The sequence below is a fragment of the Hydra vulgaris genome, chromosome 07 (assembly GCF_038396675.1).
Source record: "Hydra vulgaris chromosome 07, alternate assembly HydraT2T_AEP".
Classification (NCBI taxonomy): domain Eukaryota; kingdom Metazoa; phylum Cnidaria; class Hydrozoa; order Anthoathecata; family Hydridae; genus Hydra; species Hydra vulgaris.
The window spans coordinates 7385981-7404869 of NC_088926.1; the positions used below are offsets into that span (position 1 = coordinate 7385981).

The following is an 18889-nucleotide window of genomic DNA, read 5'->3' on the forward strand; positions in this document are numbered from 1 at the left end:
TCCAAAATGAGTAAACAATTGAATAATCAGAAAAAGAATTTGGAAATTTTCCTTCAAAACCTTACCTACTTACATTCAAAAATTGCAAAATTGGTGTTACAAGAAGACTCAAACTATCGAAAGAAAAAGAGGTGGTGAAAAGATAAAAGATTTTGTTGACAAAAACAAAGTGAACTTGACGATCTAATCAATTAGAAGAAATCCATGCCAATCCCAAAAAGATTTTGCCAAAAAAGTTCGAATGCATTTGTTTGCTTGTCAGAAAAGCACACAAGAGCAAGAATTTGAAGGCTTACACCAAGAAAAAAACTCTGAAACGATCAATTGATGGTGAATTAATTCCCCTTGTAAGGAAGCTTATCAAACTTTTTACCTGAGAAAATATATGCATTATTGAGGATGACAAAACATAATGCAAAAAGGATTTCTAACAGTTGCCTCGTCATCAATATTATTATTATTAAAAAGTTGTCTACGTCAGCAATAAATTTAAGTATATTTAGACTGAAAAGTTTGCTCCGAAGATCTTCATGTGGCAAGCAATTTGCTCTTGTGGCCTTAAGAGTGCTCCATTTAACACTCAAAAGTCTACCAATTCATATATCACCAAATGTCTTCAGAAATGTATTTTGCAATTTATTAACAAAAAGAGCAAGGCAGTTTTTGGCCAGATTTGGCAACGACCCACTACTTTAAATAGACAATGGAGTAGTACAACCAAAATGGCATTGATATTGTCGTAAAAGATGGGAATCCTCTAAACTGTTCTGAACAACACCTTTTTGAGAGTTACTGGACAATTGTAAAAGGAATCTTGTTGAAAAGTAACAAATCAGCAAAAGATGATAAAAATTTTAAGCAAAAATGGATAGCAACATCAAAAAGGTGACTAAAAACAAAATTCAGGCTATGATGTCTTTTTTTTCTTTTTTGATATATTAATGATCTTCCTTACAATCTTACTAGCTACTCTAAAGAAAAATTTGATTAATTTCTGTGTCTAAAGCCAAACTTTATCAAAATCTTTTGATAAAGTTTAGCTTAATTTTCTCCATAAAGTTGCTTCATATGCTGTATCTGGTTTTGAAATTGTTAAACCATTTTTTTCTAACCATGGTATTAAAGTTGAAAACCAAGTCTCTTCTTCGTTTCAAGTACCTAGTAAGGGCACCTAATAGTTCTATACTTTTTTTTTTTTTTTCATTTATTAATGATCTTCCTGACAATCTTACATAGCTCTATTTGCGGATGACTCAGCTTTATAGTCATGTCTTGACAAAAAGTCTTATCTTTTGATCAGTTAAAACAGGTAGTCTATCTTGAATCTGATCTCTCTCTTAAAACAGCTCAGGACTTGCAGTGGCTTGTGAATTTTAAACCTAGCAAAACTAAGTTAATAATTGCAAACAACTATCAATAACCCAAACATATATATATATTCAACATCGATGCTTCCAAAAGGGCTGCAAGCAACCACTATTAAAGTTAGAAGTTACTGGAAGATAAAAGATGAGGTTTATAGAGCAAGATAACAATTGACAGACAACTTAAAAGATTGCAAATTATATAAATTAGGAAAGCAATGATGTTCGAGAAAAAAACTAGACAAATAAGAGTTTTTGGAGCACTTAAGAACAGTCACAGTAAAAGGATGAGACTCAATTGAATGACGAGTAATACAAGAATGAATTTTAGTAGGCGGCACAAGAGACGCTAGCTTTTTAGTGCAGCACCCATTATAGTATTTGTAGAAAGGAGAAAGAGAAGCAACATTACGACAATGTGATAATGGTTAGAGGTTGGCTGCAAGAGCAGGTCCAACTATGTTTACAATGACTTTGCACTTTGTCTAAAAAAGAAAGGGCATCATTAAAAGATCCGCCCCAGATATGGCAACAGTATTCCATACAAGGACGGATTTGAGACTTACAGAGATGAAGAATAGAATCCAGAGTAAGTGTCGAGCACGATAAAGAGATGCAACCTTAGCAGATGCTAATTTTGTAATTGATTTGAAATACGGTTTCTTAGAAAGATCGTAAGTAAGAGTTAGTCCAAGAAGATAAAGGGTAGATGACTTATCAAGTACATTACCATTCAAAAATAAAGGAAGATCTGAATTAAAGTTCACCAGCTACTGAGAGCCCCATGCTGTTGCAGAAATGAGATTCTTTTCAAGCTCAAATGTTCCCTCAAAGCAATCAGAGAGTGTTGGCTTCTTATCAAGACAAGAATAAATGGTAGTATCATCAGAAAACAATGCCACCTTAGATGTGAGAATATCCGGAAGATCGTTAATGTAAATTAAAGAGTTTAGCGCCAGGGATAGAACCTTGAGGAACCTCAGAAGTTACAGGATATAAAAAAGAGTGCTGTTCATTGAGGACAACTTTTATACTATGATTGGAAAGGAAGGATTCAATTGTTTTAAAGATGTTACCTAATACACTGTAAGAAAAAAGCTGAAGACCAGCATGCCAAACTTTATGGAAAGCTTTAGAAATGTCAAGAGCGATAGCCTTAACCTCTCCACCTCTATCTGATGCACAATAAAACCTACCGGTTATTATTGTTAGGAAATCAGCTATAGAACGAGAATCGAAATCTGTATTAATGATCAGAAAGTAAGTTATTAGATTCAAAATAAAAGATTAGGTGTTTGTTTATTAAAGTCTCAAAAACCTTGCTTATGATAGGAAGAAGACTAATGGGATAGTAATTAAACAACTCAGAACATTCTCCAGAATTTTTTAAAATAGGGATAACAGATGCTACTTTCTAGCAGGAAAACAAGACTCTGATAAGCACTTGATAAATAGTTTTAAAAGTATAGACAACAGGTCCAGAGAATACTACTGCAAAACTATAACAGGTGCTGTCTGGACCACAAGCCGTAGAAGAGTCTAAGCTGGGAATCACTTTAGATACAGAAGCTGGAGTAATACAAATGTCAAGCAATGGATCAACCTGTTTGTCGGCTATATTAGATAGAACGAACTAGTGGAATCAAGAGATGATATTGATGAAAAGTTCTTAGCAAACAATTCAGCTTTGTCTTTAGGTGAGGTGAATCTGAAAAATACAAATGAAGTGAAATAACAAATTTGCCCTTATTATTTATACTGTTAAAGAATCTTTAGAAGTCACAAGAGCCTAATTTTTGAGATAAAATACAAGTTTTCATGGCCTGAGAATAGCGGGCTTTAGAGTTAAACAAAACCTTTTACAATGGTTTCTAGCAATAATAAACAGACGTCTGTTTTCTGAAGAATTGTTTTGTTGGAAATTCCAGCAGCACAATGCGAGGAAAACCATGGAGAAGAGTGAGGCTTGAGTTGGAATTGTCAATAGGAAATAAAAGATTCCATGCCAACCTGAATCCAAAAAGTTGTATATGAAGCACATTTATCAGCAGGAAGATTTCTACCAAAAAGCCATCACAAAGAAAATCACAGAAAAAGTCCCAGTCAGCTTTAAGGTAGTTGTAAGAGGTACGATGATAGGGCGATTCTAATGATGAAGAAGAATGAGATAATAGTTTTAGAGAGATCAAACCATGATCAGAAGCACCTAAGGGTAAATATGGAGAAACTGAGCACTGACTAGGATCAGAAACAAGACATAAGTTGAGTGGAGAAAGTAAATGATTCTTCTTGAGATGAAGGAGAGCAATATAGAACAAAGATAAAGACAATAAAGTAAAGTGGTGCTAAATGAAAGGACATAAAAGAATAGTCTGTGGATTCAAACCTAGTTTTCCAACAAATGGGTGAATTCTTACTGAGAATTCGCCCATTTGTTGGGAAACTAGGTTTGAATCCACAGACTCCAATAGTCACATGCTTAGCCCAGACTAAGCATGTGACTATTGGAGTCTTTGCAAATTAAAAAAATTTACAAATTAACTTTCAAAACTAAGATCACAAGATGAGATAGCCAAACTCAAATTAGTCTTACAAAGAGCAAGTAGGTCTGGTGAACTTTGCAAGAGATAAGACTCAACAGAAGAAAAATTACTTCAAGGACCACGAATATTAGTGAATTATAGGTTTATAGAACTTGGTGATGACGATGGTTTTTTGTGTTTTTAGTACTATAGTCATTTTTAAATTTGTTAAAGGACTTGACTCAAAGCACAAATAGTACTCAGTACACTATTTAATAGTCCAAGCAATTGTCTCATTATTATTAACAAACCCTAAGCTGTAACAAAGGACTCCAAATGTGGCCTCAACATTGCAGACCAAAAGAACAAAGAGGGATACCATCCATGCGCAACATGGCACTGTTAGTACTCTGATATTTTACAGCTGTTGATGGAATCAGTCTCTCTGAGAGCTACCACAGAGGTTGGAAAACCTGACTAACAGCTGGCCTCGGAACCATAAAACTGAGTTTTAGAGCTGTACCCTCATTAGGAGATAATAGAATTAGTTGCCTAGTCATAAAAACAGAGACACAAGCAAAACTCATGCATTGAGTCAAGAAGACTCAGCGTTTAACATCCTTAAGTGGAAACAATATTATAAATACATCTGCGCCAATTTAATAGATGAAGAAGGGGTGCAGGGCTGGTCAACAGATAGAATCTGTTTACCCCTTAAGTCTTTTAAGTTTTTTTTTTATGTTCTAAAAACTTTTATTCATCTAGTTTTTTCCTGCCACTTTAATGCTTCGCAACTCTCTATAATCTTCATGTTTTCTTGACAATGTCGTGTTGATTGTCTACATTTTTTCAAGATTTATTTTAACAATTTACTTGCTCTTTAATACTAATTTTTTTTAAGCATATTTATTTCCAAAAAGGCTGCAAGCAACCACTATTAGAGTTATTGTTATTGAAAAAAAAAGATGAAGTTTATAAAGCAAGATCAGGTCCAACTATGTTTACAATGCCTTTTCCCACCTTTTCTAAAAGAGAAAGAGCATCATTTATAGATCCGCTCCAGATATGGCAACAGTATTCCATACAAAGACGGATTAGAGATTTATAGAGATAAAGAATAGAATCCAGAGTAAGAAATGCTAATTTTGCAATAGATTTGATATACGGCTTCTAAGAAATAATGGAGGTAAAAATTAATGCTAGAAGACGAAGGGTAGATGACTCATTGAGTGCATTACCATTCAAAAATATAGGCTGATTTAGATTATTGCGATAATGATTACCTGAAAAAAATTGAGTTTTATCTAAGTTAAAGTTCACCAGCCATTGGGAACCCCATGATGTAGCAGAAATGAGATCATTTTCTCAAGCTCAAATGCCCCAAACAATTAGAGAGTGTTAGCTTCTAATCAAGACAAGCATGCCAAAAGAAGACCAGCATGCCAAACTTTCACAAAAGCTTTAGAAATGCAGAGAGCATGCAAAAGAAGTTCAACATGCTAAACTTTATCATAGACTTTAGAAATGTCAAGAGCAATAACTTTAGATCTCTCGAGCCTTAACCTCTCCATATCTATCTAATGCATGATAAAACCTGTAGGTTATTACCATTAACAAATCAGTAGTAGAACAAGAAGATTAAAATTCTTATTGATGATCAGAAAGTAAGTTATTAGATTCAAGATAAGAGATAATGTGTTTGTTAAGACTCAAAAATCTTGTGATAGTAAGAAGACTAATTGGACAATAGTTAATGAGTCAGATTGCTCTCAAGAACTTTTGAAAATTTTTTAAAACAGATGCCACTTTCCAGCAGGGTGGAAAACAAAACTCTAATAAGCACTTGTTAAATAACTTTAAAAGCATAGACAACAGCTCTGGAGCAAGACTATATAGTGGTTGCTTGCAGCCTTGTTGAAATGAATTAGTTTTAAAAAACATATATATATACATACATGTGTATATATATATATATATATATATATATATATATATATATATATACATATACATATATATATATATATATATATATATATATATATATATATATATATATATATATATATATATATATATATATATATATATATATATATATATATATGTATATATATATATATTTATTACATTTATTTCCATTTATTTTGCTATTATTAACAAGTATAAAAAAGCAAATTTAAAATAAATATAAACTAAAAAAAAAAAATTACAAAAAGTAAAACCTTGACCAGGAGTAGGACTAGTTGTAGCATTAACTTTGTTCGGATTAAAGTGAAGACCAACACTTTGTGAAGAACATTGGTCAGATAAATCAGATATTGGGAACATCTGAACATGATAACCTTTTGCCTTCTTTGCAAGCCCAGTTAAAGAAATAACAACATTTGTGGGGTGAAACGGTGAATTTTGTGTAAATGAAAAACTACCATTAACACCTTGATGCGTTGCAGAATTGAAAAGAGCAGAAGTTTTTAAGGGTCCATTATTTTGAATTTTACCACAACCTAAAATGTTATTAGATTTGTCTAAGATAACTAACCCTCTGTTGTTAATAGTGTTTCCACCATTCAAACTGAGATTTGTGTGGATTTGAGTGAAAATTTTTCCGCTATTTAAATATCCAAATGTTTTTGTCAGATTTTCATTTCTTTCAAGTAAATTAGAGCAATTTGAAAATTGGTTTTTTGAAATATACCAATCAAATTCTTGTGGCATACCTCCAGAGTTGATAATTGAAGCAAAAACTAAAGTGACATCTTGAGCTTGTAAAAAGTGAACTGTTCCAGAAACGTTGTTAGAAATATAGACAAATGAGTATAAATCATCTTCAGATAAAACAGTTCCACAAGCTAAAGGTTGACCATTTGATGTTGATAAAACTAAAGTTTTTCCATATATACTATTATTACCGAAGAGTGTAAAACTGTCAATTAGAGAAATAGAAGTAGGTGATAAACCAGTGATGCTTGTAGTGTTATCAACATTAGCTAAAGTACAAGTTCCTTCTTCACTAGGACTTGTGCCAAATGCATATGAAAGTTTTTCAGTTATCAAAGAACTTTCAAATTCAAAATATTGTAAAACTTTATCATTGGCTCCATTTTGTTCAAACAAAACCTTGCCACGAATGCTGTTTTGATTGAGATAAACTACAAATTTTCGTGGATTTGTGTCAACCAAATTTGCGCAAGCAAGTCGAGGTGCAGTTTTGTTGGCATGATGAAAAGTTATTGAACGACCCTTGACTAAATTTAAAGAAAAAACCTTACATGAACTAAAGACTGAAATAAATAAACATAAATAAGTACACTTATATATAAAGAACCATCATTTGATATAATTATACTATGGTACAATAACATTTAATCAAATTTTTTTTTTTAATTTCAATTCACCTCCCCAAGGCCATGAAGGCCTCTACAGTCGAAGAGACTACTTTAGTTGTGGTTACAAGCCTCTCTCAACTCTATAACTCCAAACACGAACAAGGCCAGTGCGTGGAGAAACAAGATGAGCGCGGTTCTACCAGGGACGTGGTGGGGATCAAACTCAATGTTGGAATTGTACTATTACAATTTAATTTTTTATTCTAAATTAAATTCAGTGTTCAACAATCAAATTGAAATCAATCAAACTGTTATAAAAAAATAATCAGAGTTTTGGAAAACAAGGTTTTATGTGCCAGCTGGCACAAACATTCTAAAAATGTTGACACCTTTTAGATGTCTAAATTTAGATAAATATAAGACTATCTAATAGTAGTCATCTTTTGATGCCTGAGATATTTGTTGCCTCAAAGATTTGATGTCTTATGGTTATCTGAATTAAGAGGTCTAAAAGGTGTTAACATTTTTGATTCTAAAAAGACGAGTTGGTGCTGGCTGGGAAATAGTCAAGATGTTTTTTGAAAACAGGTAAACTGAAATTTCAAACCATTATTCCAGATTTGAAATAGAGTTAAAAACATTTTTATTGTTTACAATATGCTTGCTTTGTTAAAGAATATTATGCAGCTATATCTTTTTTGTTTGTTTTTTTATTTGTTTTACTAAACTAGCATTAAATTCACTTCATTGGTAGTGAAATCCATGACCTTTATTCATATTTAATTGAAGTACTTAATTTGTTATTATTTTACAAAAAATTTGAGGTTAATATGAAAATCGAGGTACCATACTTTATAGTTAAAAAAGAGCTGCCTCTTAGCATATAATCTTAACGTATATTCTTAATATATATTCTTAGCCTATATTCCTAACGTATATTCTTAGTGTATACTCTTAGTGTATATTCTTAGTGTATATTCTTAGTGCATATTTTTAGCGTATATTCTTAGCGTATATTCAAAAAAGTTAACAACTTTTATTGACTACAATGGTTTGAGATTGTCAAATAATCTTAGAAATAAACATAAAACAATTAAATACTTTAGTATTTTGATTGATAGATAATGACTAATATTTTTGTGGTTAATATTATTATTAATATCAACTACAAAAACATCAGTCATCTTCTAATTAATATAATAGCTTTATACCAACTCCAATAAGCAAGTCTGAGGTACACATTAATTGTTTTTTTTTTTTTTCTGTTTCTGATTTCAAATATCGAACATCTTAAAGAATTTTTAATGAAAGCAGCCAGCCTCTTAAATCAATAGATATCAAAAATTATAAAATTAATCTAGTTGGTTTTAGTACAATTGTATATAATGAAATTAGCACAAGTATTACATTAAATGCATTACATTAGACAGAAATACTATGGATAACATTTTGGTTGGTGTGCTGCACATTGACTTACTTTAACTTTGAAAAATAAATTGGCAAAAGTTCCAGCAGTTAAAGATGTCGATAAAATGCATATTAAAAATGTTTAACAATAAAAAATTGCTACACACAAAATTGCTACACAGTTGCCTAACAAGCTCTTCTAATAGTTACAACAGGAGAACTTGTTGCAATCCGTAAAGACAGTAATGCATTTGACATGTTCCCAATTTTATTTTCTCAAATAAAAAGCATCAGGTGCAACCATAAAAATTTTATTATTATATCTTGGAACTATTTTTTGTTTAAGCAAAATTGTTTAAAATAAATGTTAATACTTAATTACATCATCATACTTAATTACACCATTATCTTTTTATTCAATAAAAGTATTTTAAGCATTAAAACTTTTTTATGTAATAAAATATATTGGTAACTAAATAAATTTTTTATGCAATATAATATATAGATATCACAAAAACTTCTTTTATTGCAACAACAATTAGAAAAATTCTAGTTTGCACACAAAGTTTTAATGTGCAAAATTCAAAAAGTACAACCAGATGTGGAATCACAGACAAAAACCTCTTAATATGATATCATTCAACAAAATTTTTATCACCAGCTAAGTAATAGCCTTTATCTTTTCAAATCATAAAAATTTATTCATCTTTTAAAATTTTTGAATTAAGTAAAAAGCAGGTCACATTCAGAAAAAAAAATTTCACACTTAACCAAAAGTCAAACATTTCCTTGCATAAGTAACAAACAGTAATGGTAAGTTTTCATCCCAGGATTTTAAATATGCACCAGCTTGTAAAAAATTGAAATTGATAATAGTAGTAGTAGTAACCAAATCTATAGAAATGACTTTAGATCTACAAAATACAATTACTGATATGTATGGAAGAACAGTCTATTATGAATAGATAGTATTTTTATATTGTTATAAGATGGCAAAAACATAAGCATTAGTAGAATAATCTTTTTGTGTATTTTTAGTGAACTATTATTGACAAAACCATGTTTTAAGCAACATTAGTAATTTATAATTGTTTTTTTGTTTTTTTTTAGTTGTTTTATCTATAAGCATTTTTTATTTAAAAATGTTTTATTAATGTTATTTAATATTTTTATCATTTTATTACTTTTATTTTCAAAATTAGAAATTTTCATAATAGCATTTCATAAAACAGTAGTCTTTAAAATTTCATAAAACAGTGGTCAGTGGTCCGATATAGAATATTCAATTTAACTAATATTCTTTTGTGATTAAACAAAAATTTTTTTGTAGAATTACAAGAATAATAAAATAAATTTTTAATTAAACTCAAGCAAACAATAATGCAGACCTTTTTTGTGAAACCACATTATTACAGAAACTAGAAAATTTAAATATTTACAAATCGATTGGAATTGATAACGTAAGCCCATACGTTCTAAAAAACTGTGCAACATGATTTTGTATTCCACTAAAAATAATTTTCATGAAAAGTTTCAATTTAAGTTCATCACCAAGGCAATGGAGCCAGGTAAATGTTACTCCACTACACAAAAGTGGAAGTCGACTTATTGCAAGTAATTACAGGCCAATATCGTTCACATCAGTCATAAGTTAATTAATGGAAAGTATAATTTGTGAAGAGCAACTCGAACAAGAAGCCTCTAACATCTAAGTTATGAATCACGATTAAAAAGGTTCAATATTACTACACTAGAAACTCGAAGGTTAAGAGGAGACTTAATAGAGTGCTTCAAAATTGTTCACAGTTTCATACAAGTTAAATGGTGTATATCTACGTCAAAAATAATAGTAAAACCTGATGAGTTAATGGAACAATCTGCATATTGAAGAAATCTCATTCGATTCAAAAAAGAACTAATAAAGCAATGTTGTCCAATAAGAGAGAATTTTATTCTTAATAGAATAGCCACTGTATGGAATCATCTTCCTCCGTCTATAGTGCTATCTACATCAGTGAAAAGATTTAAAAAAAGATTAGACAATTATATTGAAAGCGAATATAAAGTCACCGGCTGATATAGAGCGTGTTACACGCTCTTGTTTAACATTATGAACATTTAAATCATTTTAATTGTTACTTTGTTAAATTTCAGCAATAAATAGTTATTATTATTATTATTATTATTTCAAAGGAGTACAAATAACCCTCATTATCAAGTATAAATTATTAAGTAAAGTTTATATTGCCACACACTAAAAACCTAATATTTTCTTGAGTTTAATTTTTGTTAATTTTTTTTTAATTAGCAACTAACTTAGCTAACAAAAAAATTCAAAGTCCGACTGTTTCAACTTAGTAATGATTTTTAAATTCAGAATATCAAAAAAATAAAAAAACTTTTTTTTTTAATTTAGAGTAAAAAAAAAAAGACTGTTAAGTTATGATTTTTTGTTTTGCATGCTGTTTAATAGTTGTAATCATTAAATCTTGACTTTAATACTTTAATATTATTATCTCACTTGAATATGGCCCAAAAAGAGGAGCATCAACATCAGCATAAAATGCTTTACCACTACCAATGTCATAAGTACCAACTTTACTACTGGTGTCTCCTAGCTCGCATCGATAAGGATTTTCTTTACTGCATTGTTTTGCATAAGCAGGCTTAAATACAATAATGAAGAATCAATAATAATAATATTTATTAATATAAATAAAATTAGTATTAAACAATGAATTAATAAGAATATACTCTATAATAAACAAATAGAAGTATAAACATTATTCATTAAACAATTCTTAAAATCCAACATTTTAGATGTTTAATGTATATATATATATATATATATATATATATATATATATATATATATATATATATATATATATATATATATATTTATATATATACATATATATATATATATATATATATTTATATATATACATATATATATATATATATATATATATTTATATATATACATATATATATATATATAGGCCTCGGCAGAAAGCGAGAACTTTAGCTCTTGCACACACTCCCCTAAAATGATTTACTGAAGCAATTTACAACTTTCACAAAGTGTTTTTTTTTTCTCTCAAAAGTTTAATTATCATTGTAACTAAAATGAAAAACGCAAAGTCAAAAAAATTTAATTCATTGGATAATAAACAAGCATGGTTTTTGCAAAAAAAAAAATTTTACGAGAAAAGGAAGAAAACAAGAAAGAATTTTTTCACAGCGCAATAAATGACACTTGTTATGTGTATATTATTGTTACATTAACGTTACAAACATATGTCTATAACAAGTATAAAACCAAATTTTGTATTTAATAAGCAATTTTTATATAAATAAACAAATAGCTTGTGCAAAAGCCAAAAGCTCTTGTAAAATGCAGTTTAGTGGAGCAGCTCGCATGGGTCGCCATGTTCGTTTTAGAAGAGCTTTTCTCCGCTCTCGTGCTTATTTACTCCCACTGAGGCCTCTCTCTATATATATATGAGCAATTCCATTTTTAACTTAAGTTACCAGCACAACAACTTTATCAAATATCTGGCTAAAAGAGAGCGAACTTATTACCAAAAATAAACATATATATATATATATATATATATATATATATATATATATATATATATATAAAACAGGATACCATTGTACATTTTTAGGAGTTCTGTTTCTGTTGAGTGATTAGCCCTAAAACCACATTGAAAAGGATTGAAGTTTATAGTTAAAGTGACATGTGGATTAAACCAAGATAAAGCAGGCTTTTCAAGAACTTTGGATATTGTATCAAGATTTGATATGGGATGCAGATCAGTGAGTTCAAATACTGTTTTTTCTGATGTTTTGGGAATCTGTGTTATTTAAGAAACATCAAATGAGGAACAACAAAAAAATCCAAAGATTATTATGTTCTGGATAAAATATTTTCAAGAAAGAAAGATAATAAAGAAATAAAATTTTTATAACTATATGAGTAATTTTTGTTTCTTTTTTAAAAGATCTTAATGCGGTGTAAAATATGGCAATGATGCAATTTAGTTTTTAACGATATAAAAATTATTCCTTAAATTCATGTAAATCAACTTACAAAGTTTTACAAAAAATATAATTTAGCGACGTTGGTAAAGTTTTTACTATAATTATAGTTATAAAATGTAATGCGCGGCTAAGAAAAGTAACAATTTCTTTTACATGTTTATTTTCTTTTATTTAATGTTGGACTTTATTAATATTTGAAATTTATAACTTATGGAATTTTTATTTGGAAGTATTAGTTAGGTTGCCCATACTAGTCAAATGGTATGGGATTGTGCCTGGGTACTTATATATATATATATATATATATATATATATATATATATATATATATATATATATATATATATATATATATATATATATATATATATATATATATATATATATATATATATATATATATATATATATATATATATATATATATATATATATATATATATATATATATATATATATATATATATATATATATATATATATATATATATATATATATATATATATATATATATATAGATATATATATATTTATATATATGTATATATATGTATATATATGTATATATATGTATATATATATATGTATATATATATATATATATATATATGTATACATATATATATATACATATATATATAATATATATGTATATGTATATATATATATATATATATATATATATATATATATATATATATATATATATATATATATATATATATATATATATATATTTATTTATTTATGAGTATATATAAAAAAATGCATTCAAGAAATACCTGGGTAATATTTACTTTAGCAGGATTATAGTGACCTAATACACTACTGCAAACACTAGTATCATCACCAATTGCCAGCTCATGGACATGAAAATTATGATTTAAAGTCTATAAAAAATTATATATAACATACATGAAAACTAATATAAAACATATACAAAAAATTTATGTACAAATATTAAACACTTACTATTTTTGGGTCATTTCTATAATTAACATTAACAATCATCAAAGTTGGAGTTAAAACATTATTTGCTTGTAAGTATTGTAGCTGAAAAATTAAAATTATAATAATAAATATAGATTTATAGAAATAAAGATAATATAGATTTATCCACAGACAAATAATCAAAACAGAGATACATCTTTAGAGCAATAATAATAACCACTAGAGCATGTGTTCCTGATGCACTCAACTTGGAAAGTGTTGAAGAAGGGTTGAAACAATAACTTAAAAAAACAAGTAGCCTTCTTGGCAGTATTGTAGTTTGACCTTGGGAAACAAATATAGAAGAAAAAAATAGCTTTAACATTCTTGGGCACATTATTATTGACTATAAATGTTATGACGGTGAATATGTTTCTACATTCGCACAATATAAATTTAAGCATATTGTAAAGTTCCGCAAAGCTTTCTTGAGTTAATGTTCAATCAACTCATAAAATAACTAAAGATTTTAAAAGAACTAGCTACAGTTAAGAATTCCAGTAATCAGCAATTTAAGATACATTACTAATTTGTGCATGCACAAAAACAAGGATGCAATACTGATGTGTTTGATATTTATCTTAGATTTAAACAATTAAATATTACTTATAAACAATTTATTCCCATAGAAACAACAAAAAAATAATTTTCATAATTTAATTTAAAAAAATTTAACTTTTGAAAACGATGTGTGATGTAAGTTCAAAAAACTGCTAGTTCAATTAACATTATAGAATATTGCAGCCATATATCATTTTATGAATATCTGTATAACTAGTTACACATTACAAAACAACAAATATTAAATTATTATTAAACATTAATGGTAAATATTATAATAAGATTTAGGCTTATTAACTAGATAAAATATAAACTTTTTTTGTTCTGTGCATGATTTCATTATAAAATTAAATTAATCTTAAAAGAAAAAAATTACAGCTATCATTCTCTGACATGTAACTGCAAACAAATGGGAGATGACTAATTACATTGTTTTAAACATAATAGACAAAATAGAGACAAAAAACTTCTGCATTTTATATGAAAGAAATTTTAATTGATTTTAATTGAAGCAGCAATTTTAGTGATTCTTGAAAAAAATCACTAAAAATGCTGATCTAAAAAATCTGAAAAATTTAGTAAAGAAAAAATAAATTTACCAGTAAAACTTGTCCATCAAGGACAGATTTAGAATTAGCTGTATAATTAACTAGTAAAGATAGCATTTTTGATCCACCAGGTTCAATATTAGCACATATAAAACGCGAACCATCTGTCCTATGCAATACCACTGATCGTCCAACTATGGTATTAAAGCCATACAACTGTAAACTGACATCCACAATTTGCAAAGAAAAGTTGTTTTTTCCAAGTAATGTGCCATACTTTCCACTCAAATCACCTGCTTCATACTTGTCATATGAACCTATACAAAAAAACTTATTTGTTGCAAAGCTTTTGAAAACAAAACAATTACACAAAGTGTTACAAAATTATTAGATTAATAGTATTACAAAGTTATAGTTTTATAATATGGCTTAAAAATAATTTAATATCATTCAATTTATATCATGATATCAAGATTACACAAATACCTTAAGTTAATACTTGAAATCTTGACATGAACTTTGTAATACTAAAACTTTTCATAATACGATGTTAATACGATTTCATAATACAATTTTATAACACTGCAATTTTTTAATCAGCACTATAACTTTTTATTTTATAATTAATTATTTTTAGGTTGTTTAAAAAAAGAAATGAGCTAAATTAATAGATCAATCACTACTGTTGCATCATCAGACAAATAGTGAGAATTATGAATGATTGGCCAAACATAATTGGCACCACCACAACAAATAAACTTTAATTAAAAACTAAACAGTTGCATACACTTAGCAATCAATCTCTAGAAAGTATTTGGTGAAACATAGACACTACTGTTAATGATCTACCAAATTAACAAAAGCGAAGTCTGTGGAGCAAAATTCAATAGCAATAGCTTTATAAATATCATAAAGATACTTTTTACCTGCTTAATCTAATATATGTCAGGTAGATCTACATCAATTAGTACAATGATGAGCAACAAATTTTCAACAATTTTGTAAAAGTTTGACATTAGCTTTCCAACTACTTCCAACTTCCAACTAGAATATTATCAAGGAAAAGATGCAGGTTCATTTAAATGAACTAAAAGGTAATGAAGAAGTAACTCAATTGCATAGAGTTGACTTATAAACTGTTTTAAAGGTTTTTCTTATTTATTTTCCAAATTTTAACTATTCTGCTTTGTGACCAATGTAAATATTGGTCTAATAACATCCTATGACAAACAAATTATCTAATTTTTTGCATCTGTAATAAACAAAAAATAAGTCTTTTTTTTTTTTTTTAATGATCTGATTAGTTACTCTGATATAATCTTTATTTAAGTTATGAAACACTTAACTTTATTTATTTAAAAATAAATGAACTTTTGAATTTTTTTCTTCTTGCAATTACAGGAACATTTTATTAAACTTACAAAAGCTGCGTTGACTTCAACTTGAAATTTAAGTGATTAAGCTGCTAGTTCTATGCCAAACCTGAACTTGTTATGACATGCCCAATATATTTTAATCCTGGTCCATAGTTGCAACTATGCTTAAAAACAAGCCACACAAAATAAAGTTTTGAGATAATAGAAAATAGCTTGCGTGGGTAGTTAACATAGTAGCATTTGTTTTAGTTCTAAGAGATTTTATTTTAGATTTTAGTTCTAGATAGCAGAGATTTTACTTTATCAGTAGAATGTTTGAACTTATATTATTCCAAAGAACTTTAATAACTCATTTGTAAAATTATGACAGGAGAACCAATTATCTCAGTAAACAAACAAACCCTCAGTAGATGTAGCAGCACTCCGTTGCGAGTCAGGCTATTTGTCAGTCAATGTAGCAGCACTCAGTTGCAGGTCAGGCTATTTGTCAGTCAATGTAGCAGCACTCCATTGTGAGTCAGACTATAAGATAGTCAATGTAGCAACACTCTGCTTTACAGTTGAAAAATAAAAATAAAAACATTCAGAATGATTTTAAAAACATTCTAGTCTTTTAATTTGCATTTTTGTGGTCTAATTACTTCCCGCAATTAAATTAATGTATTTTGACATAATGTAACCTTAATTTGGTCAGCTTTAATACCACACATACAAGTGAAGAGCCATTTTTTACCACAGACACATTTTCTTAGCCGTAAACTATAGTTTTTAACTCTACTGTAGCTAAAAATATAGCCTTTAGGCACATTAAATTTATATGATACTTTATATCTTTAAAGATTGCAAAAAAGTTCACTTTATTTTAAAAAAACTATTAAAAAAAGAAAAAAATTATTAAAAAAGGAAAAAATATTCATTTTATTAAAAATATGATACAAAATACAACAAAATGATGTATTATGTTCTATTTTGCTTAAATGGACACATTTAAGCAAAAATATCCTTTGTTTTTCTCAAAAAATGACAAAGTTTTGAAACCTTTAAGTTTTGTGAGTCAAATGTAAACTTAGTAGTGGCTTAATTGAAAAATAAGGATGCAAGATATTTAGTTGTAAAAAATTGCTTTAACTTTTCCATGTTTTATATAAATAAGGAAATGGCATCATAGAAATTCAGTCATTCGACCATATGGATTGTGATATTGTAATATAAAACATTTTACTATAAAATTCTAGACTATCTAATCTATCTAAAAAATGTTTTTTTATTCACTACACTTGATTCAGAAAATCAATTGATTTATACAGGGACTAACTAACCAATTTTGTAAATTTTTGGTGAAAATTTTGGTGAACCACGTATATTTTATAAAGCTGGAGACTTGAACTGACTTGAAAGTATTGTGTTGGTGCAAATGGTTAACTAGAAATGGCCAACCATTAAACTATTGTTTGTTGTCTCAAAAAGTTTAGAAAAGTATTCTCTTTAGAAATCAAAATAGTAAAAAGTCTTTATTTCTTTAGGAGTTTAATCTAAAGAAATAATACGAAATGTAAACTTAAAAAAAGTAATGCAGAATGTTTGGTGGAACAGAAGTGGAAATACCAATTATGAAATCATTTTTAACAGGATTTGTAATCGATAAAATGACAAAGATGAGACTCAAAGGTGACAAATTTCAGACAAAAACAGCAAGCAACAACTTAATATCAACACTGATATCTATCTTGCTCAATTCAATTGCCTTCATGCTGCAATAGAGACAAAAATACCACACAAAGTAAACCATGTTGCTTTCCTCCACAATAATACCTCCTCTTGTTTTTTATTAAATGTCATAATTTTGCTGAATGCATTAATAATAAAGGCTTGCAACTGCTTCCAGATCTCCCACAGTAGCACCTAAGGACTACCACATAATGTTGAATTTTCATGTTGTTGTTTTTTTCATAATAAACACTATTTTAAAAATATCTAATAAATATGTACTAATATTTCCCATTTCAACACTTCTGCAAGATTATAACAGGTATGCTGTCCGGACCACAAGCTGTAGAAGAATCTAAGTAGGTAATCACTTTAGAGATGCTGGAGTGATACGAATGTTAAGCAATTAACCTGTTTGTCCACTATATCAGGTAGAATGTGATCAGTGGAATCAAAGGATGAGATTAATGAAAAGTTTTTAGCAAACAGTTAGGCTTTATCTTTAGGTGAAGCAACAAAATCTAAACCATGCAGAAGAGAAGGAATAAAAGATTTAGCCTTTTTATAGACACTGTAAAAGATTCTCCAGAAGTTTCTGGAGCCTAATTTTTGAGATAAATCACACGAAATTGTGACCAGAGAATAGCGCGCTTTGACTTTAGACAAAACCTATTTACAATGGTTTTTAGCAACAATAAACAGACATCTGTTTTCTGAAGAATTGTTTTGATGATAGAAACGGAAGTAATGGTTATGATTGGAAATAGCAGCACAATGTGAGGAAAATCATGGAGAAGGGTAAGGCATGCCTTGGAATCATCAAGAGGAAATAAAAGTATTCAGGCCAGCCAGAATCCATAAAGTTGCATAAGAAGCACATTTGTCAGCAGGAAGAACAAAGAATTCTAGGTTATCAAGGTCCATCAAAAAAAAATCACAAAGAAAATCATGGTGCATCACAAAGAAAAATCAGCTTTAAGGTAGTTGTAAGAGATACAATGATAGGGGGATTTTGATGATGAAGAAGTATG

The 18889-nt window shown here is 28.4% G+C and overlaps 1 protein-coding gene across 1 annotated transcript in view; it reads right to left on the reverse strand.

Moving 5' to 3' along the window:
• Window positions 1-18889, reverse strand: part of LOC101240538 (uncharacterized) — a 62553-nt gene that overhangs the window by 30151 nt on the left and 13513 nt on the right. Inside the window, exons 3-7 of the mRNA XM_065800933.1 lie at window positions 14827-15092; window positions 13649-13729; window positions 13459-13566; window positions 11144-11288; window positions 6112-7134 (exon numbers count right to left, since the gene is read on the reverse strand). Coding sequence (XP_065657005.1) covers window positions 6112-7134; window positions 11144-11288; window positions 13459-13566; window positions 13649-13729; window positions 14827-15092 — 1623 coding nt within the window. The remainder of the gene's footprint in view (window positions 1-6111; window positions 7135-11143; window positions 11289-13458; window positions 13567-13648; window positions 13730-14826; window positions 15093-18889) is intronic.